Source organism: Ammospiza caudacuta, chromosome 7 (genome assembly GCF_027887145.1).
Source record: "Ammospiza caudacuta isolate bAmmCau1 chromosome 7, bAmmCau1.pri, whole genome shotgun sequence".
NCBI classification, from domain to species: Eukaryota; Metazoa; Chordata; class Aves; order Passeriformes; family Passerellidae; genus Ammospiza; species Ammospiza caudacuta.
Window position 1 is genome coordinate 27,839,750 of NC_080599.1, and position 11,680 is coordinate 27,851,429.

The following is an 11,680-nucleotide window of genomic DNA, read 5'->3' on the forward strand; positions in this document are numbered from 1 at the left end:
AATTATTTTGTGAGTCTTGTATAAACCATACAGACTCCTCCCTATAACAGGACGGAAAAGACCCCCACCAGCCATGCGGCCACAAGCCGATGCTGTGGTGGCCCCGTGTCACCGGGCTTGGTGGTGTCACTGGGCTTGGTGGTGTCACCGTGTTTGGTGGTGTCACCGGGCTTGGTGGTGTCACCGGGCTTGGTGGTGTCACTGGGCTTGGTGGCCGCTGTCCAGCTGTGATCCCGCAGGGAGGAGCGGCCGGCCCAACGCCACCTCCTCTGCCCCGGGCAGTGCCAGCCTGCAGTGACAGCGCCGCGGGGGAACAGCGCTGGCATCGGCCTCCGCTCGCCCCGTGTGAAGCTGGAACCAAGCTCTGACAAGATGCGCGGTGCGGAAAGTAAATCGTTAGCCTTTACTGGAGTGCTTCTCGGCTGCCTGGAAATGGTGAGTGCGACTTACCTCCTGTAAAGCCATTTGAGCGATGATGCTATATTCTTCGGGAAAGTAAACTAAAAGTTAGGGTGGAGCACTATCAGACATCCGCTTCCACATTGGTATTCCGATACTATCACAGTGTTGCACTGTTTACATACAATTGAAAAATACTTTAAAAGTGTGTCAACAACTGCAAACAGGATTAATAGGCAGGTTCAGAGGGGGAAATGCAGAAGCAGTACAATCTGCATACCTGTACCAAATCTCATTGGTTGTGTACTCTTTCCATGCTTAAAGAATCTGAGCAAATACATAATATCAGTAAAATGTGTTAATAAACAAAATATTTTGGGTTATTGTTACTAACATGCTTAGATTTTTAATTTTCCAAATAAAGTATGTCACACTGTATTTCTAATTTTGTTATATCTTCATTTCCAGGTATTTTCAGCAAACACAGGTAAATACTCAAAATGGTTATTTGTTTTTTCCTGCCTATTTTTGAATGGGTCTGAAGAGAATACCCATTTGTGCTTTTTAACAAAATATTCTGTAAGTTCTAGCAGCTTTGCAAACAAAAAATGTTTTCATGTTTGATTTAGGCTTATAAAATTTCATTGATGTCTTTATAAATTTTAAATCTCATTTTTAAGAGTCACAATTCTGTTGGACACTCATGCAAATATTCAGACTTGTGCCTTAATACTAGTTTAAACCAGGGAGAACACTCTGATGAACAAATTCTGCTGTTCATTATATAGCTGTGGTACAAATGGAATTCACACTGTCCCATATTTACAACCAATTGTTGTATATTTTGATAATTAAAAAAACAAAAAAAACCAAAAGAAATATGAAAACTCCATCACACTCCCTCAAAAAAACCAACCAACCAACCAAACAAACAAACAAAAAAACCAAAATAAAAACCACACCAGAAGAAACACAATCTCCTATGGACAAATATTTCCAAGGTTTTGGAATTTAATACACAGCTACTCAGCTAACAATTAACATCTGCTCTTAGTCTCAAGCACGTTCTTATCAGTTACAGTCAGACACCCTCTTTTGCCCCATTTGTAGAAATGGTCCCAGGTGTTCTGTCTGACCATGCCTATGGAGCATTTGCAGACGGGTCTTTCACAAGTGTGGAGCAAAATACTGCACTGTAATTTTTTTTAGTTTGTTTTATAATATTGTCTTTCGTAACAATTCATAAAAATTTCTGTGCAGGAAATCCTCACCCAGGTCTAAGTCTTGCTCACAGTCCAGGACAGAAAAAAAAAAAAAAAATATATATATATATATATATATAACAGCATATAGATGTTAGCACTTAGCTGAGCAGCTGTGTATAAAACTTGCTCAGGTCTCCCAAATCTCCCATGAGCTGCCTTCCTATGAACAAGTTTGCCACAAATACCTACTTCACCCCAAATACCTCTACATTTCTTTTCTTAATTTTATCTGGTATGTACCTTCATTTTATCTTTTTTCTCTTCTAGTGAGTGTTTTGCAGCCTTGCAACATGTGTAATTGCTTTGTAAATGCTTGTTTTAGTGCGAAAATCCTGATTTCTGAACTTAAATTACTTGTGGTTAAGAAATACACTGGTGTAGTTAGTTTTGTGTCTGCAGTACACACGAGCTCTTTTTGAATGGTAGAGCATAACACCAAAGCATTGTTACAATATTTGATTTGCCAAAATCAAATATTTTCAAAATCAGATATTGCCCTCTGAGCAGGGGGTTAGGTGAGTTCCTGTGATCCCTTCCAGACTAGATTATTGTATGTTGCTTTAATATGGAAATGCCTATGGTTCAGTGTCCTATTTCAGACTGCTTTGTATAAATATATACATCTTTTTATATATTGCTTTGTATATCACTTTAGTTAGTAATATAGTTAATTTGCTCTAAAGGAGACCCTCTCAGTGAAACCTAGGTTAAATAATGGTTTTGCAATAGTGATTTCAGAGTATTGGAGTATTTTTATGGAAAGATGAAATTTGATCTAGAATATCACAAGACTCTGTGTTTTGTTAATGTTCACTGAAAGTCCATTTAACTCAAATTTTAATCATTCATAGAAAGTGTAGACTATTTTTCCTACATTTTTGTCTTTGTGAAACATTCCACAGGACTGTGTTTTCCCACTTCAGTATGTCTCTCATTATTTCCATTTTAGCTCCAGATATACCTGTTATTGACCAAGCCTATTCAAAACTTAGCAACAGTATCACAGTGGAATGGAGAGCAGTACCTGGGGCTACTAATTACATGCTGACTGCACACGATGGAGATTCCTTTGTTGAAGCTATAGTGAAAAATTCTCCAGGCACAGTGACGGGACTGAAGCCTGCCACCTTGTACCGAATCACTGTCAGATCTATCAGTGCTGGAGGAAAAAGCCTGCCTTCACCTTTCAGAAAAGTAAAAACAGGTCAGCTTTCAAAATCTTATGTCAAATTCTGTCTGTTATTATAACATAAAGCATTTATGCATGTACCAGTCCTGAATTATTATAATCTTTTTTAAAATTGTACTGATCACATTCTTCTTTCAGTTTTTGAAGACTAGAATTCAGCCATCTGATTTAATGACCAGGACAAAAGTCTGAATTAATGGTTTACTTTATGATGGTACAGTAAGTTAAAAGTTCAGCTGGGAGTTTCACTAGAATTTGTATGAATATATGTATTTTACTTTAACAAAAGGCATAACTTGAAGGAAGAGAAGAAATAAAGAAACAACCGAAAGTATAAGATAGGAAGACAATGTGAAACTTAGAGGAGAGGAAATGCAGTATCTTCTTGGTGATCTTCATTCTTCAACACATGCAGCCCTTCCCACTTTCTGTATAACTTTAGTTCATTTCACAAAACATGCAATACAATAATTGATGCACCAAATCACTTTCCAAATTTGTTCTGTTGATCTTGCATTAATTTATTTTTTCTGGTTTTGTTGTCACTGAATTTGTCTCTCAGGGTTAGTGGTTGTTTTTTTCTGTACATTCATTTTAAATTTGGCCTTTTCAAGCTGTCCTACTGAAAAACCAAAAGCATAATTTTGTTTTTTCTTAACAGTCCTGGCTGCTCCGGTCCTGTCTGTTCGTTCTCCGAGCTGTGACTCCATTGCAGTGAGCTGGAAAGCTGTGCCTATGGCAGCTGGCTTCTCTGTGTCACTCATGAGATCAGATGGCTTGGGCAGAGTGCTGAAGCAGAACACCACCAACACCTCCCTGATATTTACAAATCTACATCCAGGAACTCTGTATACTATCAAGGCTTATGCCTGGAATGCCAATGGGATGCCTGGAGATGATTTCACATATAACCAAAGAACAAGTAAGAAATTTTCTTTTCTGAAACCAAGTCAGCATTTGAAGAACAACACAGCAACAATATACCAGAAAGTATTTGTGTGTATTTGTGATTGTACTATGTTTTTCAAAGATACATTGAGTAGATTTTTCAGATTATATTTTTGCCCCATCTCAAAGTTTATGAAAGCTCAGGTGACATGGCTATGTTTAGTGAAAAGAGGCAAAGATAGCAATTACTGTCACTAAAGTACACTAAAGTACAACTAAAGTTGTACTTAGGACAGGTCTGGGTAAGGGTTACACAAGCTCAGACTGATTTTGAGGATTTTTCTAATTGAGAGAAGCAAATATTCAAATAAGCAGGGAGTTTCAGCCATGGTCAACTAGAACTACTTCTTTTTTAAAATCTAATTTTAACATAAATGAGGGTAAAGTTTGCACTCAAAAAAATGCATTTAGTTCACAAGTTGAGAAAGAGATCGTGTCTGTAGGCTATAATCTAAGTTATATTTATGTGTTCCAAATTGATATACCATAGGTCCTAATGCACCAGTGGATGTTAAAGTAGCTTTCAATAGTGGTGCTTTAAGAGCTGTTGTCTCCTGGATGCCAGCAGAAGGAGCTCTAACTTACAGTGTCACAGTCTCCAGTGGACTCCTGAAACTGAGGTGTAACACATCTTCTGCCTCCTGCATGGTGCCATCCCTGCAGTGCAGCTCTGAATATGATGTGTCTGTCACAGCACACAATGAGGCTGGATCCAGTGAACCTACTGATGCAGTGAGCTTAAAAACGAGTATGTGTCACTGATTATTATGTAGCTTATGGCATTTTAACATCTATTTCTTTAATTTCAAATGTAAACGAGTCCACTGCAATTCACAGGTGATTCTCAAATAGTTCTGCTTCTGACCTTTGTTCATGAATTATGTCATATACTTCTCTCTTGCAGGGGTAAGAGCCTAAGCATTTTTCATATTTCTATGACAAAAACTTGCAGTGGTGGAACCACTTTGTGAGGAAATGACATAAAGAACTGCCTCTGAGCATAGAACTGTTCTGGGTCACATCAAGTTGTTAGTTAGAAAGGGATCAACAAAAGCACCTTTAGCCAAAGTAACACCACTAGACTAAATTAAGAAACCATCAACCATATTCAGGACAATAGCTTGCTCAGTGCAGCTACAGCACGACTGCCATGTCAGAGATTGTTGTTTCCTGACCTGTTAGATGAACTGCCCATGTAATCAAAATCTAAACAATTTCTTCATATTATATGCTACTTGAAATGCACAACATTATGTACTTAGTTATTTGATATAATCTGCCTCATTTTGACTTTTGATAGGAGATCAATCATGGGAGCAACTCTGTGGTGCATCTAACAGGATGAGAGAGCCTTATGCCAGATAGCTATGAAGCTGTGGGCTGTAATCTCAGCCAACACTGCTGCAGCTAGATCACATATATTCATTCTAATAGCAGCAAGCTGCACTTTACTGAACTAGAAAGAAAGTAAATATTATTTAAACAAAAGCCATGGAGTTTGCAATTCAATGTGGCATTTTGGAATGCCAACAGAAAGGAAACCTAAGCAAAGGACAGTTCTACTCAGCCACAGCCAGTAAATTTTATAAAAAGTATAAAGGGTTTCCACACAGAGAGGCTTTTGGATGCCAACTGCTATTCATGCTAGTATTCCAATTATCATCCAAACCTACTATTTGTGAGCACACACTGTGCCAGTTTCTTTTGAAATATTGCCTGGCGTCACTTTTTGTTCAGAGGGCTCCTTAAACAAATGTCTCTGTAAAACATGATGGTAGTATCTATTTTGTTGTGTAAAAATCATATCCACTTGTCATCTAAATATAAGCACCAACTTCTGTAAAGGCAGCTAAATTGCTGCTTTCTTGATCAAGACAGAGCAACTGTTCAAGCTGAGTAGAATAATTCTATATTCTGTATGATTCAATATATCACTGATTTTCCTTTATTCCCCAAGAGTATAACTTCAAGAAAGAAAAAAATAATTGTATTGAGAATTTTTTTTTTCATTTTTTTTCAGTTCCTTGTGCACCAGTACACATATCAATTGAGGAGGATGAACCTGGGCACTTGCTGGTATCATGGTCTAGTGTCAGTTTGGGTCATTATTACGTGGTTTTTGTGAAGAGTGATGATGGCTTGGAAGTGCACTGCAACACATCACACACTCAGTGCCATTTCCAGTCAGACTGTGGTTTCACTTATTTCATCAGTGTCTTTGTATATAACAAGGCAGGACAGAGTCCTTTAGGTGATGTACTCAATTACACTACTGGTAAGTAGCCATGTATTCCTGCAAATTCATTTGGATCCTTTAACTGTATTTATGGTTGAGCTGTTTGGACATTTTTATGGGAAGATAATGACTTAAAGTTCTATTTTTATTCAGGTTTTGGGCATAACACACAAAGGTTGGCAGAGAAAAAGAAACAGTTCACATTGCAATTAAACTTAACTTGCATAGTCAAGTGCAACAACATAACATGCATACAAATTTGAAAACAGTTTAACAATTCACAATCATCAGGCAAGGACATATGAATAACACACAGACCTGGCATAACATTTGAATTCTAGTCCTGTCTGGGTTTTTGGTTCTTTTTGGTTTTACCTCAGGAAGGGTGTACCAAAGTCTTCAACTTCCTCATACTTGGAGGGAGTTTTCATACTTGGAAAATGAAAAAAATAGTAAGTTCAACATTGAAAAGAACATTGTTATTTAATCTCTAGACCTTTAAAATTTTAAACCAAAGATATGTATAATTCCTGTGTCTGACCTAAACACTAGTATGTCCTCTGTCGATTTGGAAGGAGCGGCACTGAATTAATTTAAGAAGTAAATCTGGGATTCATTGGGCTGTTTGCACAGTACTGGTCAACTTTGGAGAAGGCATGAAGCACATAGATAAATGAAACAAGGTTTTTATTAGCACCAGTTTTCCACTCCCGTTCGGGTTTCCCTGTCTGCCTTTCTGTCCGCAGCTCCTTGTTGCCCAGGTGACTTCAGGGCCGTGTTCGTATCAAGCGACACGGTGCGGGTGGCCTGGGCTCCCGTGCGAGGCGCGGACCTGTACGAGACGCGGGCGGCCGGCGGCAGCGGCGTGCTGCTGTGCAGGGACACGGCCACGGCCTGCACGCTGTCGGCCCTGCAGTGCAGCACCCCCTACAACATCACCGTGCGCTCCTTCAGCGAGGCCCGCGGCGGCAGCGCCTCGTGTGCGCCTCACTGCGTGCCAACAGGTACTGATCGCTCATGCTGCCCTAGCTGAGCAAATCATTATTATACAGCTCAGTGATTCGTGCATAAAAACGTTACTGGAGAGCTAAGTTGCTGTTTAACTAAATAAAATTTTTTAAATTTTAAAAAATTTATAAATTTTAAAAAATTTATAAAATTTTTTAAAAAAACAGCAACTCCAAAACTGAAAGTCCGTAAGAATACACTATAAGAGGGGGAACTTATATCAAATTTGTATTGAAAGCTTCTGATAGCTTCAGTATTTTGAAAATCAGAATTACAATTTATACACAAAATCCTTACATTGTCTGTTCTGTTACAATTTCTAAATTCTCACCAGGAGTAAAGCATATAAAGATCATATACTTTTCTGAAGTAACTTAATTTTCACATGTAACTTATGTAGTATGCATAAATAATCTGTTTAAATAGTACTAATATTAAATATTTCAGCTCCCTGCAGTCCTGAAATTAAAAATATCTCAAAGGAGGGTCCATCTGTAATCAGTGTGCAGTGGCAAGCTAACAATGAAGAAGCTATGTATGTTGTCACTGCCAGAGGAGAGGCTGGACTTTGGCATTGCACAAGCACCAGGAATTCCTGTTCCCTAATGGATCTTCCCTGTGGATCTGCTTTCTCTGTAAGTGCTATAGCAAGATCAGCAGCAGGACAGAGCTTACCAAGCTACAGTATCCCTTTAGAGACAGGTATGAGGAATTGTATATAGTTCAACATACTTAGCAGCATAATATTAAATAGTTCTATGACTCTATGGTTTTGGCTATTTTTAATTTACAATATATGCACATTGTACTATGTATTGCTGGATGCTGTTTTTGTAAACCTGTCTGTATCTTTGTGTGTGACAAGGAAGGGTCATTTGGCAGTTGCCTCAGACTGAGAGGCCTTAGTGCAACCAATTATCTTCTGGCACAGCTAACTAAAATGCAATAACATATGCCACTAATGTAATGCATAATTCTTGTCAGCATTTTGATATTTAGTACTACCAGGAGAGGCAATGAGGTCATGTCCATGTCAACAAATAAACAGTTGTAAAGAACAAATTAAAGAACATCCTACCCACTATTCCTGCCATTAATTTAACAGGTTTTGTTTTCTACCACCTCTCCAGGCAGAGATTAATATACACCAGGATCTAGTTTTAACATGCAGTTTGGCTGCAGTCATTTTACATTGTAGAGAAAGAGACTTTAAACAGAGACAGAGCTGGAATGAGATATATGACTTGAGGGGTAGAGACAGACCCTGCTTAATTAAACTACAGATGTACTCTGATATTCTGATGAAAAATCTTAATAACTTTTAGAATCTTGGTGAACAATCATTTTATAATAATTCCAGGGTTCTAACCCATAGTTAGAGACAAATTGATCTTACATTAACATTCTATGTATTAGAGGCTTGCCAGCAGAGTCAACTATTTTTAAGCATGCCTGAAAAATATGCACTTCTTAATTCCTTTAATCTTAAACATGTACTATTCTACCTGCAACCCTCCAAACAACTTCCATTTTCCAGGTACAAAACAGAATTAACTTCTCTGTTTTTGTTCTCTTTCAGCTCCTTGTTGCCCTAGTGACCTGATACTAACTCAAGTGACACAGTCAGTAACCAACATCAGCTGGTCTGTTGGGAGGGGTGCACAGACATATGTAACAACACTGGAGTCTCCAAAAGGACAGGCAAAGTGTCACACACTTCAGACCTACTGTCTCCTGGGATGTATCACATGTGGCACCAACTATACAGTGTCCCTGAAAGCCATCAGTGAGACGGGTTTGACATCCAGCTGCACCTATCAGGGATATTCTTCCAGTACGTCAAGTGTAAATGCAATTGGGAAGAAAAACTTTGTGTGGTGTTCCTCTCATAAGAATAGCAAAGCTGAAATTCAACACACAGCTAATACACCTGCAGTTCCCTCTTTAAATGAATGCATTTCAGATTATTTTCCTATAATCAAGACTTGTTCTTTCAACAGCCATCAGCTGTGGCATAATTAAATTTTAGAGAACTCAAAAGGATTCTGGGCATTCCAAAGTAGGTCTTATGCCAGGTGAGAGCAACAACATTCCAACATGTAAAAAAATGACAGAATTCCTGCTCCATAAAATGACACTAAATAAAACTTTTCTCTCCTAGTTCAGTTTAAGAATTATTTTGGCTTTGTGAGAGAATAAATTTCTCTTTGAAATGCTGGTAATCATGGTAATCTGATTTAAACTGCAGTCTAGAAATTTATAATACATTGTGAGTTCACAAAATTTGCTCATTAATGTTTTTTACTTTCTTAGGTGCTTGCTGCCCTTCTGGGGTGAAGCTCTATAGACTCAGCAACAACGGCATCAGGGTGTTCTGGCAAGCTTCTGATGAAACAATAAACTACAATGCTGATTTACATGGCTCAAAGGGCAACTTCAGCTGTACCCCCAACTCGGGTCTGAGTCACTGTGATATCACCAGGATACCCTGTGGGGATGTCTACACTGTGCTGGTGGCTCCAGTGACCAACAAGGGGCCAAAGCTCACATTCTGTCCTAAGAAAATATATTCAGGTAGAATTTAATTTTTTTTTTTTTAAATGCTAGATGGCTACAATGTAATCCAAAGTTATGCAGGTAAAGGTGGCATGGAATAAACCTTTTTGCTCTAGTGTTGACTGCAGAGTAAACTTCATGAGTGCAGTCTTGCAATATCTGCAATGGGAATTTCACAGCAGCATTTAGGTCTGGGCACACTTATCTGCACAGGTGCCTCCAACTAGATCACCCATATCCTGGTGAATATAGAAAACTTAATGTTCAGTTGGGAGGTTAGGAATGGTTAGAATATACAAGCAAATAAATGAGCATTTTGTTTCATGTATTTTTTAAAATAAAGAAACAAATCAATAACTGCAATGAATCACTCCTAATCACATTTTTTAAAGTAAAAATTTTTTTAAAGGGGAAGAAATTACTTTGCTATTCCCAAGGCATGGATTTAATCCATTATAAAACTACTGCTATCTGATGGGGTTGCCTAGTAGTACAGATGGACTACATACTGTAGACTAATAATATTTTGCAGCTTACAACCTGACATCTAACACTTTCCCTGTTTCATGTCATTTCAGTCACCTGTTCTGGAAGCTCTGTTGGAATGGGTAAGAGCAATACATTCATTAAAAATTCATAAAGTTTATAGAATATTTTTGCATCATCTTCATATAAGATGTATATAACATATAGACTTGATAGTCAAGGTTTCTGGTAGTGTTACACAGGTTTATCTCATTTTATAATGTATAATTTAAAAAAAAAAAACAAAACTTTACCTATATTGTGGCCTGTATATAATCAAGCATGGTCACAACACTTACTGCTAATTTGATTGCACACAATAAAAGGCAGGATTCTCTTTTATAGCCTTCCCATATTCCATTACAAATGAAACTAGGTGGCACTTCTGCTTTCTGTTTTCAAAAAGGTAAACAAAAAAAAAGTGTGGCTTACCTCAATCTATTCTACCTTATTTCTTCTGGGTTTCTGCAAGATAATGTTTTATTTGCCTCTGTAAACTGCTAGAAACAACTTCAAAAGCAGCCACTGAAATAAAAATTTCTCAAGACAGTTGCTTTTCCCTAACTGGAATTGTCTTAATTTCCAAATTCTTTTATAGTTATTTATAGAGGAAAGAGCAATGCAAAACACATCTAGATGAAATTGTGGTTCAGATAAGGAGGTAAGTTATAAGAATCACAATTCATATTAGAATGTATGAATCCAACTTTTCCTGCTGATTAAATCTTTGGGATTGGAGGGAAATGCGTCACCAGCCCTGTATATCGCAAGTGGTTTGTTAAAATCCATCATATTTACCTCTGAAATCTCTTGTCATTTATTTATACTAAAACTACTGATTTGTCCTCTCCTCCATTTGTAACAACCTTCTTTTACTTCATTAAGCCTTCACTTCACTATGCTGTAATTTCCCAGAAAAGCCCTTAAATCCAAACAGATAAAAATATTCTTCAGCACTCATTTACTTTCTCCTGCTGTTCTGGACTACTTTCTGCTCCTGTCTCAGAGGAATGACAAGAAATGACTGCTGACTTTTTCCCCTAAGGCTGATCTCCTTTTTGTTGCTGTTCACCTACTGCTATCCTGGATGTTAAGATTGTTCATAACACCATTCTCCCTAAATGTTATTTTCAGTCTTTTTCCCCTGAAGCTGGAAAGACACATCTGTGCTTAAGTGCAACGTTCACAGCTGCTTGAGGACTGGGAGTAGGAAAGCTGAACACCCAGCCATATCTGAGACCTAATCCATAATCATACTCCACAGTGGTTACTTTTTCAGCCAACTTTGAAAGCAAAGTTTAAAGTCAATGGTTCTACAAACACGTGTCATTTAACAGAGTTTTTGGAAGCTCATGTGTACAAAGGTATCCAAAGACAACAGGGTTTCTAGCACTATTTTCAGCTTATAAAAACAGACACTATCCATTCTGGAAATTTTCTTTCTTCAGGGAACACATGTTAAGTATCTCAGCCAATGCTTCTGATCACTTGTGCAAAATCTCAAGGGAATCTCAGCTTCAGTAAGTTGCTTGTAGATGGCCCAAGAATTGCATG

General features: G+C 37.9%; 1 protein-coding gene across 1 annotated transcript; it reads left to right on the forward strand.

The window, feature by feature from the left end:
• The first annotated feature begins 372 nt into the window (after nt 1-372).
• Nucleotides 373-10,762, forward strand: FNDC7 (fibronectin type III domain containing 7). The gene is made up of 12 exons (XM_058808077.1): nt 373-435; nt 868-886; nt 2,614-2,868; nt 3,515-3,775; nt 4,292-4,549; nt 5,822-6,076; nt 6,784-7,041; nt 7,493-7,747; nt 8,625-8,879; nt 9,359-9,619; nt 10,180-10,209; nt 10,725-10,762. Exons 1-12 carry the CDS (start codon nt 373-375, stop codon nt 10,760-10,762), a joined length of 2,208 nt encoding a protein of 735 aa, XP_058664060.1.
• The last annotated feature ends 918 nt before the right edge of the window (nt 10,763-11,680 follow it).

What these genes read in the sequence shown, in the direction of transcription:
- FNDC7 (XM_058808077.1), top strand. Translation starts at nt 373, where the DNA reads ATGCGCGGTGCGGAAAGTAAATCGTTAGCCTTTACTGGAGTGCTTCTC. An exon ending in TGCAGTGAGCTTAAAAACGA is followed by an intron (nt 4,550 to 5,821) that starts GTATGTGTCACT and finishes ATTTTTTTTCAG; the next exon opens with TTCCTTGTGCACCAGTACAC. An exon ending in TCCTAAGAAAATATATTCAG is followed by an intron (nt 9,620 to 10,179) that starts GTAGAATTTAAT and finishes ATGTCATTTCAG; the next exon opens with TCACCTGTTCTGGAAGCTCT.